General features: G+C 41.1%; 1 protein-coding gene across 3 annotated transcripts in view; it reads left to right on the forward strand.

The window, feature by feature from the left end:
* Positions 24 to 20,190, forward strand: part of DIAPH1 (diaphanous related formin 1) — a 116,444-nt gene continuing 96,277 nt past the window's right edge. For all 3 annotated transcript variants that reach the window (XM_018050227.1, XM_018050228.1, XM_018050229.1), the window contains exon 1: positions 24 to 246. In XM_018050227.1, coding sequence (XP_017905716.1) covers positions 130 to 246 — 117 coding nt within the window. In that variant the 5' untranslated portion in view covers positions 24 to 129. The remainder of the gene's footprint in view (positions 247 to 20,190) is intronic.

Here is a 20,190-nt window from a genome sequence, read left to right on the forward strand (position 1 = left end):
GCATGCTAATGAGGCGGGGCGCGGCGGCGGACTGAGAAGCTGCTGGGCGGCGGCGGCGGCAGCGGCGGGCTTGGAGCTGCCGGGCGGGAGCGGTGTGGGCGCGGGGTCACTAGCAACGCAAACCTGGACATGGAGCCGCCCGGCGGGGGCCTGGGACCCGGCCGCGGGACCCGGGACAAGAAGAAGGGCCGGAACCCGGACGAGCTGCCTTCGGCAGGCGGCGACGGCGGCAAATCCAAGAAATTTGTGAGTGTCCCTCCCACCTGGTTCCCTCAGGCTGGCCCCTTAACCGCCCTCAGGACCCCAGAGACCCCCCGCAGCTGGCCCCAGGGGTGCACGCCCGTTTCTAGGGAGCCGCCCCCGCGCCTCCCTTCCTCGTTTTGCTCGATGCTGGGCTCCGAAGCCCGACCTCCGACCGCTCTGGGACCTCGGGAATCCCCGGAGTCCCACCCGGCTCTTGCCCTGGCAACCTCGGGGCTTTCTTCACCCCTCTTCTCCCCGCCCTCATGTTCTGCCCTTACCCGCGTAGCCCTGGACAGTCTCAGCCCTATCTCTTCCCTCTCAGCCCCACTTCCTTTCTTCTTCCTCCGTTACCCGAACACGCCTTCTCTATCTCTAGCCTCAGTGCTTTTCTGGGTCCGTTTTCTCTTATTACCCTTCCCCCCTTTTTTGGTATCTTCTTATTTGCTTCTCCAAAGGTCACTTCCTTCCCCAAGCTTGATCCCTTTCACCTGCTAACTTTGCTCCCGCCCAGTCCCCTCTCTGGGCCCTCAGCCCGGTGTCACCTGATAATCCTTCCCCTCAGGAATGTTACCTGACTTGGGCCCTACCTTCCCTCTCCCCTTGGACGTTTGTCCTTGTGACTGCAGAAAGGGGTTCCTGCCCAGTTCCTGTGGTCGTTGGGTATGACGGTAGTTGACTTTCCAGTATTTCCCCATCCAGAGAACCTGTCTCTTTGCTCTGTTGCTAATCGGTCACTTGTCAGGGGATTGGAACTTCTCTCAAGAATATGCCCTTCTTGACTTAAGAGTGGTGATCACCCTACCCCACGGGGAAGAAGTTGGACTAAAAAGGTCCAGAAGTTTTTGAGTGCCTGATTGTAACTGTCTTCTGTGCGTTTTCATGATAACAATCTCCTCAGCTCTTCCGCTACCTCCTGTGCTCCAAGGCTACTGATAACCTTTTTCCCGACCTGTAGAAGAGTCGGGCTTTCCTCAGGTGCCAGTTACTTCCAGTCTGAAAGGATATTGGTATTCGTGTAACACCGTGGTATCTTATTATCTTTGCCTACACTGAATGTTGGTTTTTACGCTATCGAGGGAAAGATAGGAGGCGCTGTCCAAGATAGGGCGTCTTGGATCTTAATAACCTTTCCTAACTAGTTTTGTAGTCTCTCCCAGGTAATTAACTCCGCCGCCGCGGTGTCTTCTTTCTACTAACTAAATGGTTTCTAACTTTCCCTCTTTCTCTTATCCCCACCCATTAGCATTCTGACACAGCTCCACAAGTTTGGGAAGAAAACTGAGAAAGTGATGAAAACAGGAAGATAATGTTGCTTTGGGACGTGGAGGGTTGAGATGTGGAGAGTACTGAACAGATTTAAAATAGTGACTCATCTCTTCCTACCTATTTCCATCAAGACAGGTGCTTCTGGACTGTCTTATCCAGTGACTATAGGCTGTCAAGTCAGTGCCTGTTTTTATCTGGTGACTGTCTTTCCCCCCCCAGAAATGTGGGTTTAATAGTAGTGACAACCTTCCCTCACTGGTGATCAAAGCAACATTCTCCTAGGTTTCTTTAGGATAAGCATGACACTCTAGTTAGGGAGCTTTCCTGCGAAGTCTTAAGCTTTAGGGCCCGTGTATCTTCTATTTCTGTATCCTTTTGTTTTGCTTTTGTTTCCATGGGTACTATTTGACCTTACTCGCCCGAATTCCAGCTATTTTTGCTGATTTATAGTGACCTTTGTGACTTGTAAATGTTTTTCAAGTTCTAAATGGAATTTTATGTGTGCTTGTTGTATCTAACATGAGTTTCACTAATTTGTGAATTCTGCGAAGTATTTGGGGCTGAACGGTGAGATACCTGAGGAAATTCAACTTCTTTTCACCTGTTTTTTGGAATGTCCATGGAGTCTTGTGTATGCTGAGTGGATTTGGCTCAGAGTTGGTATTTGCTTTAGGGAGGGTGGAGCTGAACCAAGTTCTCTTTTTCTTTTAAGGTGTTTTTCTTAACTCTTAATCTGCTGAATTTTTAGAAAATATGTACACACACAGATAGTGAGAATTGCATTCCTGGCTGAGGGATTGGTAGGTTTCCAGGAAAGTAGTGCTGTTTAACCCCTTTACTGCCAGCTGTACCATACCTCAAGGCTTTACCATAGTCTGTCTTTCTCGTTGCTTTTTATGTAAGAACTCTGTGGAAATGAGAGCCTAGGAGGAGCATTGCAATCCACTTCTCTTTGTGTCTGTGTATGTATATGGGGGTGGTAGAGTGGGCGAGATTGCTGGTTTGCATTTGTTACCCATGGCTTAGTTTCCTTGAACTGTAGGCTAAAAGTGAAGTCAAAAGGGTTTCGCCTACTCCACCTTTTCTAGTGTGTGTCCTCGGGAACTCCATTAAGAATACATTTTATAAAACTGTGCTCGTTTGGACTGAGTGTGCCTGAAGATTATTTGTTTGCATCTGAGGAGTTACTAATCCCTTTAGCTGCTGTATACCTTTCCAAGCTTATGCGGTTCTAAGTGCAGATCAACTGATGAGAAAACAGAACTCTCAAGTTACCAAAGATTTGCTCTTTACTCTCTGAGGTAGCTTGTGTGGAAAGGACACAAGGAGCCTAAGTTGAAAAAGGGGTGAGGATCATCTTTTTAAAACATGTGGTTCTTCGAGATGCAAATGTGTGTGGTGAAGCCAGGGTGTCTGGTGTTCCATTCCTTGGTTCTTCTTCAGTCTGTCTCTGGGCCATGAGCTTATCCCTCTTCCAGCATTATTTCAGTTCCATTTGGAAGGCCTTAAGACAAAGGAAGATAAAAATGCTAAATGAACAGAGTGTTTTTTTACTTTTTAGCAGTGATGAGCGTGGGTGTCAGATAGACTGATTTCTGAAATATGTGTAAGGGGAGTAAGTATAACCAGGATGTTAGGAGGCTGCAGAGCATTTCTGCATTTTGTAGACTGCATATCTTCTCATACAATCAAGAATTGATCTATTTTAAGAAAGACTATTGCATCTTAATTCAGCTAGGAGCCTAACTTTGTAAAACATGCTTAGTGTGGGATTAAAGACAGTATAAGGTATGTAATTTTTAAAATCTTGTTTATTGTTGGACACCTATGTTAAATTTTTACCATGTTGCAGTTTCTAAAAGCAAAGTGAGAGTGAAAGTTCATTTAGTTGTAGATCTCTGTCCATCCAAAATGAGAGCAAGGATGAAGGATGCTAGGCAGAATTTTAAACAGATATTAGGAAAGGTGAAGATTATAAAAGAAGTGGAGTTGTTTATGTTTCTTTCCTCTTAAAGATACTAACTTTGTTCCAAAAGGTCGCTCAAAACCAAGGAGTATGCAGAGAACTGTATACAAATCATTTGTGTTTTTTGAAAGTTGATAAACACAGGGATTACATAGTTTGAAAAGAGGGAGAGGAACCTACAGGAATGTTAGTGAGAGTTTGAGATGACAGCATGATACCTTAAAAATTTGCCCTCTGCCTGCCTAGTCTTTAAAGACACAGCCCAAGGATCACTGGATAATGTTACTTTCACTTGTCTCTAAGGAAATCCTCCTTCACAGGAGGTGAAACTGAGGGAATGCCTCAGCATTTAAATCTCTTGAGAGAGTTGTTAAATGTTGGGATATTTTTATAAAAAGAGTTGAAACTTTTATGACCTGTAAATTGTTTTAAATTGTTGTAAATTTATTTTAAAGAGCTAAGAAAATAGTAACAAGTGAGGAATGATTTAACTTTGTTGATGGGCATACAGGTCAGAATTGACTAATTTTATTCCCTGTGTGGTAAAATCACCTTTTGTTACCCCTGGGGTGCTCAGTGTATTTTGTAAATGGATTGTCAAGTTATTCTTGGAGAATGTTATATTTTCAGTGAAATGTAATAGAGACATAAAAGATAAGGTGTGAATTAGAAGAACAGGTTAAAAGCATGTTTATTAATAAGAAATATTCGGTATTGTAGAGAAACAAAGTTTGTACATGCAGGTGGTGTTTCCTCTCATTTTGTGTCTCAGTTGAAATCATTCAGGACTACCAAAAACATCCCCATATTCAAACAAACCTTGTGTTTTTCTTTGTTGTGTTGAACCTTCTATTCTTTATCACTTTTATTTGAAAGCAGTAGGGAAAAAATCACCTCTTGCTAACCAGCAGAGCACCATTGATTGGTTGTCCCTGATTAGGGTTAGGTGAGACCGTGCCAACCCTCTCTCCCTGCCCTGCTGTCTGTCATTCCCTTCCTCTTTGTTTTTTTAATATTGCCCAGCTGCTATAAGAACTGATTCTAGTTCTTTTTTTTTTTTTTGATGCTAAAATTTCTTAAAACTTCAAAGCTAAGATTGAAAAGTAAATATTTTAATCACTATGAACATATCTTCTTACCTACCTGCTTTGTTTTTTCTTAACAACTTTTCTTTTTTTTCCAAATGATTTTTCTAATTGAAGAACTCTTTTAAGAGAGTAAAGTTACTGAAGGAAAAGGGAAACTGAGACCAGTATTTTAAGGAATTTTACCACTGATTACAGGATAACTCTGGGTGAATCATTGTTCTTTGAACTTTGAGATTCTTACTTCATTCATTATCAAAGCTTGCTATGAATGGTAGTCTTAAAATTTTAGAGTTGGAAGGGACTTTAAATGTCATCAAGCCCAAACACCCACTCAGTGCAGCAGCAATCCCTTCTTACAGTTGTAGGTTGAAAACTGAATAAATAACTGGAGGAGGAAAAAAGCATAGATTTTGGATTCTACATTTCCTTTAGTAAATTTCAGGATCTTGGAAGAAAAGTGATCGTGTAAAAGGAAGAGATACGCTAGAAACTCTGAGACTGAGAGAGAAAAGATTGAAGAAAGTGACTCTGTTGCATAGTTCTGTGACAATTAGGGAGTATCAATTTCTCCTTTAAATAGTTGCTTAAATTTCTTCCCTCCAAGAAGGGGGATGAGATGGATAAGGGAACACAAGAAAGAATTGTCATAATGAACTGAATTAGAGAAACACATTGCCTTCGTGTGTGGAAGCAATGTTATATGGCAGATGGGAAATCTTATCCTTGGTTGTGATTATAAGTGGTCTTTAGGTAGTAGCTGCTTTGGCATTCTGTCAGGGTAGCAGATACAGGTAGAGTTTATGGTGTCCTAGATGATTTTTCTAGGTTTCTGATTGTGACTTATTCCCTGTTTTAGGAGTAATACTGTTTGAAAGCAATAGGATTTCCATTTTCTTTTAAGACTTAGCATACTTTAAGGATCCAGCAGAGATTGATTTATAAACTGTCTTTGATCCTAAAGGTTACAGAAAACCAAGGTAGTAGGCTTATATCTCACATATAGCTGCCTTTTTAAAAATATGTTAGAACTTGAGGATCAAGTAAAAAATAACCCTCACTTTTTTTTTCCCTCTCCCTAGAGAAGGCAATGGCACCCCAGTCTTGCCTAGAAAATCCCGTGGATGGAGGAGCCTGGTGGGCTGCAGTCCATGGGGTCGCTAAGAGTTGGACATGACTGAGCGACTTCTCTTTCACTTTTCCCTTTCATGCATTGGAGAAGGAAATGGCAACCCACTCCAGTGTTCTTGCCTGAAGAATCCCAGGGATGGGGGAGCCTGGCGGGCTGCCGTCTATGGGGTCGCACAGAGTCGGACACGACTGAAGCGACGCAGCGGCAGCAGAGTAGCTCGTACTTTATTCGGGGTCTTCACCTTTCTGGCTGTTAAGCCTAACCATCTTTTTTTATTGGTGTATAATTAACATATAATAAACTACATATATTTAGTGCACAATTTGTGAAGCTATTACCGTAGTCAAGATAACAAATATATCCCACACCCTCAACAGTTCCTTCTGCCTCGTTGTAATCTCTTCTTCTCACCCCTCCTTGTGACCCAGTGCTCAGGTAACTAACCACTGATTTGCTTTAACTGTAGACTTGTTTGTATTTTCTAGAAACTTATATAAATGGCATTATACACAATATGAACCCTTTCTTTTGGTTTCTTTTAGCATAATGTATTTATGTTAGCTATATTAATAGCTCATTCTTATTTTTTTTATTGCAGAGTAGTATTACATTGTATGGGTTTACCATAATTAGTTTTTTATAATTTTATTTATTTGTTTTGGCTGTGCTGGGTCTTTGTTGCTGCCCAGGCTTCTCTTTAGTTGTGGTGCACAGGTTGCCCATTGTGGTGCCTTCTCTTGTTGCACAGCATGGGATCCAGGGTACTCGGGCTTCTGTAGTTGCAGCATCTGGGCTCAATAGTTGTGGCTGCCAGGCTCCAGAGCACAACCTCAGTAGTTGTGGTGCACTGGCTTAGTTGCTCTGCTGAATGTGGGATCTTCCTGGATCAGAGATCGAACCTGTGTCTCCTGCAGGCAGCTTCTCTACCACTGAGCTACCAGGGAAGCCCCTACCGTAATTTATTTATTTATTGTATAGACATTTGAATTGTTTCCAGTTTTGGAGCTTTGTTCTTTGGATTGTTTCCAGTTTTGGTTCTTTATTGTTTTGCTGGGAACGTTCATGTATCAAGTTTTTGTCTGGGCATACGCCTTTATTTTTCTTTTGTAAATACCTAGGAGTGGAATGACTAGGCTATATGATACGGCTATGATTAACTTTCCAAGAAATTGCCAAACTATTTTCCAAAATGGTTGTACCATTTTACAGTTTCACAAGCAGTGTATGGGTTCTGGTTCCTTGTCAGCTCTTCGTATGATCAATCTTAAATTTTAGCCATTCTAGTGAGTGTGTGAGGGCTTCCCAGGTGACTCGGTGGTAAAGAATCTGCCTGCCAGTACTGGAGATGTGTGTTCCACCCCTGGTTGGAAAGATACCCTGAAGGAAGAAATGGCAACCCACTCCAGTATTCTTGCCTGGAGAATTCCATGGACATAGGAGCCTGGCAGGCTGCAGTCCACGGGGTCACAAAGAGTCCAACACACAGAGCTATTGAGCACGCATGCACACCTGCACAGTGGGTATATATAGTGTGAACACAGAATTTGTCTGCCATTTCAGTAAGCAAAGGATGTTGTGGCCATAAAGCCATCAGCCACTGTCGGGGTCACTGATGCTGTACCCTGAGGGGAATTCAGGAAGGAGAAAAACAGGTTGCCGGCCACCAAGCCATCAGTCACTATAGCTGTCCTGACAGTGCACCCTGAGTGGAATTCAGGATGGAGAGAAATAGGATACTGGCCTTAGGTAGTTAAGATGTGTATCAGAGGAATGATTGAGTAAGCCCATACTCTTACATCTTCTCATATACAGAAAAGTCCTGAAATCATTAACTTGAGATAATCTGTTTTGTGATTAGCAGTAATCTTTTGATGTGCAACCTCATGTTTTTTTTTTCCAGCAAAAATTCCTATGTATCCCGGTTCCTTTCTTACATCTTTGGAATAGTCCCTCAGAGCTATCTGGGAGACTGCCATCCTGGGCTGTAGTCGTCAGTAAGGCCTTTGAATAAAACATAAATTTCAGCTTTCAGGCTGTGCGTTTGTTTTTTTGTATTTTTTCAGTCAACAAATGGTATCTCAGTGTGGCTTTTTTTTTTTTGGTTGCACCAGGTTTTCGTTGCTATGAGCAGGGGCTACTCTGCTGTGCATGGGCTTCTTGTTGCGGGGGCTTCTCTCGTTGCGGAGCATGAGCTCTAGGTATGTGGGCTCAGTAGCTGCGTTTCAGGGTCTCCAGTAATTTTGGCACATGGGCTTATTAGTTGCTCTGAGGCATGCGGAATCTTCCCTGACCAGGAATCCAACACCTCTCCCCTGGACTGGCAGGTGGATTCTTTACCACTGGACTCCCAGGGAAGTCCTCAGTGTGGCTTTAATTTGCGTTTCTTTAATGATATTGAGCATCTTTTCAGGTGTTTACTTGCTCTCTGTATATCTTCCTTGAAGTATCTGTTCAAAAATTTTGCCCACTTAAAACTTTTTATTACAGTCTAAATACAGGTCCTTTGTTGGATATATGTGTTACAGATGTTTACTTCCTCCTGTAACTTGCCTTTTCATTTTCTTAACAGTATATTTTGAAAAACAAAAATGTTTAGTTTTGATGAAGACCAATTAATTTTTTCTTTTTAAATTAATTTTTATTGGAGTACAGTTGCTTTACAGTGTTGTTTAGTTTCTGCTGTATAGCAAAATGAATCAGCCATACAAATAATATATCCCCTCCTTTTTGGACTGAAGTCCAATCAATTATTTTTGCTTTTTGTATCATATTTCAAAAATCTCTGCTAAAATCACAGTCACTAAGATATTTTTCCTAAAAATTTGAAAGATTTAACTGAAATTCTCCTCTTGTCACTGTGGAAATGTGAGTTATATTCCACATGTTTTCTTTGGGGTGTAAATTTTCACCTTTAGACAAGACAGACCATTTCCAATTCTTTTAGGGTTGGGGACCTTTGAGATTCTGTTTATCCTGAAAGTATTTGCATTTCTTATGTGGCATTAGAAACCTTTCGTTTTCCTGTATTCACTGTGTTACAGGTTGTATAATGCCAATCTTCCTATCTGTAAATACTAATGATTGTTCAGCATCTTTATAGATAGGAGGATTACTTCATTGCAGACTGGAAGAACATGGAGTAGTAATAACAGTAAGAGTAACAATAATAATAGCACTTGTCTGTTATACTTACTTAGCCCTAGTGCTACACTGAGGAGAAGGAAATGGCAACCCACTCCAGTGTTCTTGCCTGGAGAATCCCAGGGACTAGGGAGCCTGGTGGGCTGCCGTCTATGGGGTCACACAGAGTCGGACACGACTGAAGTGACTTAGCAGTAGCAGCATTGCTACACTGAAGAGCTCTAGACTCATTATCTCATTGATCTACATCAACCTCATAAAATAGGTACTGTTATTATTCCCACTTTATAGGTAATTAAACTGAAACTCAGTGTGATCAAGCAACTTGCTTTAGGTCATAGAACTGGAATTCAAAGCTAGGTCTAGCCGATTAAAAAATAAAACACACACACAAAACCATGATTTTATTTACTGCATTGTGTTGACACTTTATAAGTGTCCAGTTTTTTCACTTGTATAGTGTCAAAGAAATTCACTATTAGGAATTTCATAGAAAATTTTGATGGTATATCTTTAGAGCCCTTTGACTACTGGGGTTTATTTAAACTGGACTTTCCTTCAGTTCAGTTAGTGGAAAAGAAGTATTGGGTCTAGGTGAACAAAGTGCAGTGGCTAAATACCTAACTGCTTTTTGCATTTAATAATTTAGACTTTAAACCATTGCAGGAATCTTAATTAAATCTTTCTTTTCTTAAGCATGTAAAAGTAGCTGTTATAGTGCATGCAAAACCCATCTTTCTCCTGGTTATTAAAAAGTTGTCTAAATTATTATTTTTAAAATGTAACCTTGTCTCTTTTGTAGATAGAACAGCTCTAGCAGCATCACTTGTCAGGAATGACTGTCAAGAGCAACAAGTAGTGGACATACAGGGAGGAGGAAGCTGCTGCTAGACCAGCTCTCTAGTTGTCTTTTCTATATTTTAGAACTGGCCCTGAAACTTGACCATAAGGATTGCAAATGGTTACCAACTCCAGGGTCTCTCCTGAGTCTGGGAACTGCTGGAGTTTATTCTCTAGACCTAGCAATTGGTTAATAATTAAAACATTGCCACAGAGGTCCAGGTACCTGGAAACTAGGATTTTCTGTATGATTGGTGGTAAGGAGTAGAGAATACAATTTCCTTGTTTGTGTGAATCTACCCTAGATGCAAAAGGCAGAAGAGCAAGAAGTCATGTGGTTGACCTGACAGGTTCAGTCCATGCGTTTTAAGAGGTTGTAATCTCTTCCATAGCTGTAGAAGAATGGACAGGAAAAGCTCAAAGGCCATGAGCATAGGAGTGGGGACCTTTGAGATTCTGTTTATCCTGAAAGCATTTTCGCTGCATATGTGGTGTTAGAAACCTTTTGTTTTCCTGTGCTCAGTGTGCTATAGGCTGTAGCTGTTCAAAAGTTGTAGAAATTCAGAGAATTTAAGGAATTAAGTGGAAAGATTACTGAATTGAGAGTCAGAAGACCTAGGTTTCAGACTCTTAGAATGCTGGAGGTGAAAAGGATGGTTAAAAGTTATTAATTCATATCTCTTATAGATGAAGAAATGTGGGCCTACAGAAGTGATCTGTCCAAATTTACAGCTAGGACTAGTATCCTCATCTCTCGTTCCCAGTGACATATTCTTTCCATATATTTCTACTTAGTCTGACTGCTACTAATTAACCATGTGAACTCTGGGCAAGTGACCCCTCTTTTCTTGGTCTTTCCTTATGAAATGAGAGAATTATTAATAGCATAAATGATTTCAAAGATCTATACTAATATCCCAAACTCTGCATGAATAATTTAGAATATAGTTGCGGGCAATTCTAGTTAGCGTCATAGAAGATGGGGAACATGATCAGCCCTGGACATAAATCCAAGGATTGGTAGAGGAGAGGGGGAAGGGGTTTCATGGGGTGGGGAGTAGTGTGAACACAGGCTCAGGTTTGAGTGTGTGGCTGTAGTAAAAAGAAATGGCCTGGTTATAGCCATCAAGAGGATGGGTGGGAGATAAATCATTTAAAGAAAGCCACTTCATAGAGATTATTTTATCCCTGGGAGGAGCTTTTAGGTTCTCTTTCTGTAGAAACCTATAGAAAGCAGGACTGAAAATTTGCATTTAGTAATGTCACGATGCACATTGATGCAGTTTTTGGCCTTGTGGGTATGTGATGGTGAAGAACTTGAATACATTCATCTTAAGGTTCCAGCAAATCACTTCTGCTGCCTAGATGGAGTTTAGATAGTTGTTTGATTTCCACTCCTTTTCCATTATAATAATCCAGCTTCTCAGACTTTCAGTGATCATTCTAGATTTTAAAAGACAAAACTGTCTTCATCTGGAGTCAAATTGTAGGCTCAGGTGGGAACTGTCATTGGAACAATCTGAGCCTATCTTTGGGTCCTTTCATTTTCTTCTAAACATACTCCAGCACAGTGCAATGTAGGTTTTGATCACATGCTAATTTGAAATGTTCTTTAGTCTTTTGTGAAGGCACTATATATGGGGAGAGAGAGTATGATATCGAGATCTCTTTTGGGGAGGGTGAGTCATACCTCCCATCTAGCTTGTAAGGTACCTAAGAGCAGTGATAGTGTTTAGTTCATGTTAACAATATCCTGTTACATATTTTAGTTTTACTGTTAGTCTTCTGAATCTTGGGATTACTTTCAAGGATCTCCATTTCTGTGATCTAATGACAGTTTTGAAAACATTAGTCCTCTCACCAAGGTAACGGTAAGGCAAAGAGAATCACTGATATGACTATACCAGACCAGAAGAACTCTGTTGAGAAAAGATTTTAATTTTTCTCTAAAGATAGTATCTTAGGTTTTGTCTTATGTTTAATGAAGGGACACATCTATAGGATTAAAAATCTCAGCATTATTTCACACAGAACAGAGCTTCCAACTTTTATCATTATAAATGAGAGCAGTATTTGGCCCAGTGGTCTTGGGATTGATAACATGTATTTGGGGCTTCCTGGGTAGCTTAGATGGTGAAGAATCTGCCTGCAATGCAGGAGACCTGGGTTTGATCCCAGGGTCTTTAACATACAGTTAAAGTGAACAGTTGCTAAGTCCCTGTATTATTGAATCTGTTAGTACAGTAGTCTTTCATAGCTTTACATAGAATATTAAATTAAAGGTCTACATAGCATAAAGAAGATGAAGAGGAGTCTTCAGGTCCCTAGGATATGTCTGGATCTCCACAAAAATTGCTGCTAGCAGTAAGATTGCCTGTGTTTTTTTTCTCCAAAGTCATATATTTCTGCCCATAGCAATGGAGTGCCTTCAGTTCCTTCATTTGGCCTTAGAAGTGAAGTTGTTTTGGACTCTTCTAAAATTATTTCATCTTGCTTTCATGGGGCCTAAAGAGATATTTTTAGTTTTGTTAGTTTTTGTGAAAGATGTGTGTCAGGCTCCGTAGGCATAGAGGTTTCTAGTGATTTCTTGATTCTGGTATTTTAAAAAGATGGGAGTTGGCCTTAGTTGGCAGCTCTTTGCATCCGCCAGGGTTTGTTCGTTACTTACTTCTAGGCCCATGGGTGACGTCTGTTTCCTGTGATTGAAACCACAAGAAGAAGCAGTGAGAAGCCACTGTAGGATATGTCCTATTCAGCAAGCAGCAGGCATTGGGCTGCCCTCAGAAGAGCAGTAGTAACTAAGCACTGCTTTTAAGGGTTCCTGAAGAGACCCTAGACATGATCTGACCTAGCCTCCTCATCTTAACATGAGAAGGCCACTGAGGCCTAGAGGTATTAAGTTGCCCAAGGTCATGTAATTAGGTGAGTTAGCTTTTAGACTCCACTAACTGTTCATTATTCTTTCTCATATTGCATTTTGTAACTAAAGTTTATAAACTGTGCCCTGCCAGATTGTTTCCTTAAGCAAAGTACTACTGGAAAAGAGTAAATGCTTGTGGGCATTTTGAATATGAAAATTGGATGATGTTGCTTTGCCTTTAGAGGCTGTGCTATGATTTTTTTTATACTTTTCTTTTGAAATGACTTTTACATACATTTTCAAAATAGCAAAGTCTAAGAACCCTCAATTTTTAAATTTTTATTTCACTTAGTATTTGAACATTTTAGTCATTTTTATGCACAGATTTTTTTACAATATTGCAATTACAGTTTCTACATGTTTTCTTCTTGTAAAACAATGTCATATACATTTTTCAGCTTTCTCATCTTTGAAAATTGCTACTTTTGTTTGAAGTGGAAATTTGTTTTTCCTAACCACACCACACTGCTTGTGGGATCTTAATTCCCCCAACCAGGAATCAAACCTGGGCATCCAGCAGTGAAGGCAGAGTCCTAACCACTAGACTGCCAGGAAATCCCTTGGAAATGTATTTTCATTATAAAAGTGATTTTCATTATTATCATTTTCTAAGACACTATAGATGTGTATAAAAATGAAGTAAAACAATCCCCTCTCTTGTTTTCCAGAAATCATACTTATTTTTTAATAATTAGATCCAAAGAGAAAAATACATGATATTAACACATGGAAGTCTCTTTGGAGCCTGAGTATTTTGGCATGAAATTCTGTAATGTGTTTGCATTAAAACATAGTTCCACACAAGTACAGGTACTGAAAGTATTAGAAAGTTCTTGTTTTAACTCTTGATTATACCAATATTTCTCGTTACAGAGGAGTAATGAGATTTCACCTCGTGTTGTCTCCCCACTCTCTTCCTCAAATTTTCTCAAAATCTTAGTTCTAGATTTCTAAAAGGCCAGTAAATGTTTACTGTGGTTTCGTAAGATCAAGTCTGGCTTTTTGAGTAGTTTAATTTTTGGATCAGTTAAGCTATTATCAGTAGGCCCTGATGACTTCTATCGTCACATCATTCAGGAATGATGTGAGAATAAAAGAAAAGAGGTGTAACCATCATTTAGAAATGAAGGGTTTGAGAATGGTATTTAAAACAAGGTGGCCTCATACTCAGTGCCTGTATGTAGCAACAGTCTCAGCTGCAGGAACTTCCTGTCTACCAGGCCTTTGGGTGTGTCATTCACAGGCTCACCCATGAGGAAGAGTAGATATTCTGCTTCTCACATCACAACATGGGAGGAGAAGACCGTTGCTACGGAGATTGGGAAACAGCATTCCTGAGTCATTGACTGTTTCCAAATGAATGAGTAACACCCCCTTTTTTCCTTAGCTTGTCTAAGCTAAGGCAGTAAAGAGATCTAATAAGAAAGTAAAGAACAAGCGTCAGTATTTGGATCTTGAGAAATATGTCAAAACTTTGGAAAAGTAGGTTAACATTATTTATTGCTTTCTATTTATGTATTTGGAAGTTTTATCAGAATCTTCAGATGTTTGAAAGAGAGGAAGCTTTACTTAACTCTGTTCTCTCACACAGATGACAGACTGTTTGCACCTCCTTCCTGACAGCAAAGGAGATGGGCGTGTCTGCCGCACCATATGACACATTGGTAGGAAACTCAGTTTGGTTCAGTTGCTCAGTCATGTCTGACTCTTTGAGACCCCATGGACTGCAGCACGCCAGGCCTCCCTGTCCATCATCAACTCCTGGAGTTTACCCAAACTCATGTCCATTGAGTTGGTGATGCCATCCAGCCATCTCATCCTCTGTTGTCCCCTTCTCCTCCCGCCTTCAATCTTTCCCAGCATCAGAGTCTTTTCCAGTGAGTCAACTCTTCGCATGAGGTAGCCAGAGTACTGGAGTTTCAGCTTTAGCATCATTCCTTCCAAAGAACACCCAGGACTGATCTCCTTTTCAGTGGACTGGTTTGATCTCCTTGCAATCCAAGGGACTCTCAAGAGTCTTCTCCTACACCACAGTTCAAAAGCATCAATTCTTCGATGCTCAGCTTTCTTTATGGTCCAACCCTCACATCCATACATGACCACAGGAAAAGCTATAGCCTTGGCTAGACAGTAGGAAACTAGGACTTTAGAACCTGAGTGCTTGCTCTATTGGCTGCTTGTTTTCGCAACCCCTGAGTTCTTTGTAGTGCAAGGGGGTGGCAGTTTGTTTTGGATGGACATAGGGGAAGAATGCCATGTTCCCAGTCTGTTTTCCACCTGTTCTGCTGAGCTGGAATAGTGAAACCTGAGTGGACTGTCCTTCCTGGAGGCTATCAGCTATCTAGGATGCAGGCTCTGCCAGTCCCAGGCTTCAGGATGAGCTAAGCTGGAGGCAAAAGGTTACCTTCTCCTTTTCCTCAAGAGACTTGTCTTGTTGGACAGTTAGAGAACTATTAGAATATACTGGACCTATCTGTCAGAGGATTGATTCTAATACTAAGATAGTTTTTCCCCTCATTTTAATTATAGTTGGGAAATGTGGTTTATTGGAAAGCAGACGCTCATCAGTTTTAGACGGTTATGAGGGAAGTTGAGTTTGTTGCTCCCAGTCTATAAGTAAATTATTGAAGAAGGGAATGGATATAGGCACCTAATGCTTCTTATATGGCATTTCTCACCCGTGTTTCACACAGGCTACTGCTTAGAATCTTTCCGGGCTCCCTGGTTTGTGTCAGGAAACATACTGATTCTGGAAGGCAGGGGAAGACTGAAAGAAATCTTTTAATTAGGAATAAAAGATCTTGGACTCTTCTCTACTGTGTTTCCTTTGTTGTCTCTTGTTTGAATTCTGACAATACTGAGTTTAGCTGTGGGGCTGCCCAGGCAGTGTGGAGCTAAGTGGATGAGCTGCTAGAGTCTTACTTACTCCTTTACCACGTTTTCCTTAGCAGTCACGGAGAATGGGAGTGTGCCGTCTCATTCCTGGGGTCTGCTAGATAATCTTCAGTTTTCTTTCCCTGAAGCACATTTCACTTTTGAAAGGTAAATTAGCTTTATAGTTCATGTTTTTTCAGGGTCTCGTCATTTTGTGCTTCTCTTTTATAGACTTCCTTTCCTCAGATATACCCTTTTCCTTTGATTTTCTTTTTCCAAGTGGGTACTTCAGTTCTACACAGCTCCTGTTGAATCTTTTGGCACCAGAAAGTAATGATGTCAGAATCTAGTTTGTTTCTCTGTAAATGGTCGATGAGGTATTGACTCATTCAGTGCCATCTCTGGGCCATGATTTGAAAATGGAAAGGAAGTTTTCCTACATTTGAAGGTATCCATTATTCCCTTCTCTCTAGTTCTAATTGACTTCTTTATAAGAAGTGGGAATTGAAGGGAGTTTCATTTGCTCCATCATCATAAATTATATACTTTTTACCAAGCACTTTGCAAAACAAAGTGCTTTACATCTATTTTATTCTTCTTCACAGAAACCCTGTGAGACAACATAGTCCCAAAGATAGGAAGACTGAAATTGTGGTGGATAAAAAGAAAAGCTTACATTACCTTTTCTGTCCTTTAGTGGAAACGTAATAAATCTTGTGGCAAAGATGGAATAGGATTCTTTGGCAACTGAATTCAAGTTTATGTTATGATCATCCATTGCCTGCTATCCTAAGAAACAATGTCAGTCCTGTACTAGAATAAAACAATGAATCAGAGCCAGACCTTTCTCTCTGTTCATTTTGATTCTGAGTGACAGATACCTTACCTGTTCCTTCCTGGGTAGGTGTATTAGGACTTGGAAGAAAACTATTGTTGGCTACGGTGAGACTTATTTCCCATTTTACCCATCAGTTCAGTTCAGTTCAGTTCAGTCGCTCAGTCGTGTTGACTCTTTGCGACCCCATGAGTCACAGCACACCAGGCCTCCCTGTCCATCACAATCTCCTGGAGTTCATTCAGACTCACGTCTATCGAGTCAGTGATGCCATCCAGCCATCTCATCCTCTGTCTTCCCCTTCTCCTACCCCCAATTCCTCCCAGCATCAGAGTCTTTTCCAGTGAGTCAACTCTTCGCATGAGGTGGCCAAAGTACTGGAGTTTCAGCTTTAGCATCATTCCTTCCAAAGAAATCCCAGGGCTGATCTCCTTCAGAATGGACTGGTTGGATCTCCTTGCAGTCCAAGGGACTCTCAAGAGTCTTCTCCAACACCACACTTCAAAAGCATCAATTCTTCGGTGCTCAGCCTTCTTCACAGTCCAACTCTCACATCCATACATGACCACAGGAAAAACCATAGCCTTGACTAGACGGACCGTAGTCGGCAAAGTAATGTCCCTGCTTTTGAATATACTATGTAGGTTGGTCATAACTTTTCTTCCAAAGAGTAAGCGTCTTTTAATTTGATGGCTGCAGTCACCATCTGCAGTGATTTTGGAGCCCCCCAAAATAAAGTCTGACACTGTTTCCACTGTTTCCCCATCTATTTCCCATGAAGTGATGGGACCGGATGCCATGATCTTTGTTTTCTGAATGTTGAGCTTTAAGCCAATTTCTTCGCTCTCCTCTTTCACTTTCATCAAGAGGCTTTTTAGCTCCTCTTCACTTTCTGCCATAAGGGTGGTGTCATCTGCATATCTGAGGTTATTGATATTTCTCCCAGCAATCTTGATTCCAGCTTGTGTTTCTTCCAGCCCAGCGTTTCTCATGATGTACTCTGCATATAAGTTAAATAAGCAGGGTGACAATATACAGCCTTGACGCACTCCTTTTCCTATTTGGAACCAGTCTGTTGTTCCATGTCCAGTTCTAACTGTTGCTTCCTGACCTGCATGCGCATTTCTCAAGAGGCAGGTCAGGTGGTCTGGTATTCCCATCTCTCTCTGAATTTTCCACAGTTTATTGTGATCCACACAGTCAAAGGCTTTGGCATAGTCAATAAAGCAGAAATAGATGTTTTTCTGGAACTCTCTTGCTTTTTCCATGATCCAGCGGATGTTGGCAATTTGATCTCTGGTTCCTCTGCCTTTTCTAAAACCAGCTTGAACATCAGGGAGTTCACGGTTCACATATTGCTGAAGCCTGGCTTGGAGAATTTTGAGCATTACTTTACTAGCATGTGAGATGAGTGCAATTGTGCGGTAGTTTGAGCATTCTTTGGCATTGCCTTTCTTTGGAATTGGAATGAAAACTGTACCCATAGGTAGCCTATGTCTTTGTTTCTTTGTTGTTTAGTCACTACGTCCTGTTTGACCCCCTGGACTGTAGTCTGCCAGGCTCCTCTGTCCATGGAATTTCCCAGGCAAGAATACTGGAATGGGTTCCTATTTCCTCTCCACTCAGGGTCCCCTGGCCTGAGTGGGAACCTATTCATAGGGAAAGACATTATTCTCAAAAGTTTGGTCTGAGCTGTCTGCAACAATCATAAGGTACTGTCATAAACCTTGACTTGAAACTTTTCCTTTGTTTGTTCATTTGAATAAAGTAATGAATAAATTAATTTACTGGGCTTAGAATGATGCTCCTAAATCTAGAGTGATGATTATTTTAAAAATATTTATAAAGTATTAGACATGTCAAATTGCAAGAATACACAGAAGAACTATACAAAAAAGATCTTCACAACCCAGATAATCACGATGGTGTGATCACTCACCTAGAGCCAGACATCCTGGAATGTGAAGTCAAGTGGGCCTTAGGAAGCATCACTACGAACAAAGCTGGTGAAGGTGATGGAATTCCAGTTGAGCTATTTCAAATCCTAAAAGATGATGCTGTGAAAGTGCTGCACTCAGTATGCCAGCAAATTTGGAAAACTCAGCAGTGGCCACAGGACTGGAAAAGGTCAGTTTTCATTCCAATCCCAAAGAAAGGCCAATGCCAAAGAATGTTCAAACAATCGCACAGTTGCACTCATCTCACACGCTAGCAAAGTAATGCTCAAAATTCTTCAAGCCAGGCTTCAACAATACTTGAACCATGAACTTCCAGATGTTCAAGCTGGATTTAGAAAAGGCAGAGGAACCAGAGATCAAAGTGCCAACATCTGCTGGATCATGGAAAAAGCAAGAAAGTTCCAGAAAAACATCTATTTCTGCTTTATTGTCTATGCCAAAGCCTTTGACTGTGTGGATCACAATAAACTGTGGAAAATTCTGAAAGAGATGGGAATACCAGACCACCTAACCTGCATCTTGAGAAATCTGTATGCAGGTCAGGAAGCAACAGTTAGAACTGGACACGGAACAATAGGAAAAGGAGTACGTCAAGGCTGTATATTGTCACCCTGCTTATTTAACTTCTATGCAGAGTACATCATGAGAAACGCTGGGCTGGAAGAAACACAAGCTGGAATCAAGATTGCTGGGAGAAATATCAATAACCTCAGATATGCAGATGACACCACCCTTATGGCAGAAAGTGAAGAAGAAATAAAAAGCCTCTTGATGAAAGTGAAAGAGGAGAGCGAAAAAGTTGGCTTAAAGCTCAACATTCAGAAAACAAAGATCATGGCATCTGGTCCCATCACTTCTTGGGAAATAGATGGAAAAACAGTGGTTACAGTGGCAGACTTTATTATTTTCGGTCTCCAGAATCACTGCAGATGGTGACTGCAGCCATGCAATAAAAAGACACTTACTCCTTGGAAGAAAAGTTATGACCAACCTAGATAGCGTATTAAGAAGCAGAGACATTACTTTGCCAACAAAGGTCTGTCTAGTCAATGCTATGGTTTTTCCTGTGGTCATGTATGGATGTGAGAGTTGGACTATAAAGAAAGCTGAGCAGTGAAGAATTGATGCTTTTGAACTGTGGTGTTGGAGAAGAGTCTTGAGAGTCCCTTGGACTGCAAGGAGATCCAACCAGTCCATCCTAAAGGAAATCAGGAATATTCATTGGAAGGACTGATGCTGAAGCTGAGACTCCAATACTTTGCCTACCTGATGCGAAGTACTGACTCATTTGAAAAGACCCTGATGCTGGGAAAGATCGAAGGTGGGAGGAAAAGGGGATGACAGAGGATGAGATGGTTGGATGGCATCACCTACTCAATGGACCTGAGTTTGAGTAAACTCCAGGAGTTGGTGATGGACAGGGAGGCCTAGTGTGTTGCAGTCCATGGGGTCGCAAAGAGTCAGACATGACTGAGCGACTAAACTGAACTGAGACATGTCAAATGAACCAAACATGGATTTCTGCCCCCAAGCAACTTACAGTTTGGTCCACAAAAACAGCTACAATAAATGGTCTGAAGAAGGACCTGATATAAAAGTACTCAGAGCCTGGCTTGACTGAATTCTTTAGATCTTTTTGTGGTATGACTGACTATGGCTAAGTATACTATTTATAGATGAGGAATGACGATTTCCTTTTGACATTTGTAGGAGTGCTGTGTCAACTAGTACAGTCTTCACGTGTATATATTTCTAGAAGTTCTTCTGTAGTAATAACAGCACGATTATTTTTATAAAATGTTCTCACTACTCCATTTTATGACCTTAATGGTTCCTAAGGAGGCCTGGCATGCTGCATTCCATGGGATCGTGAAGAGTTGGACACGACCTAGTCCCTGGACTGAACTGAAGGGTTCCTAGAAGTGTGTCT

This window comes from Capra hircus, chromosome 7, assembly GCF_001704415.2.
Source record: "Capra hircus breed San Clemente chromosome 7, ASM170441v1, whole genome shotgun sequence".
In the NCBI taxonomy this organism is placed as follows: Eukaryota; Metazoa; Chordata; class Mammalia; order Artiodactyla; family Bovidae; genus Capra; species Capra hircus.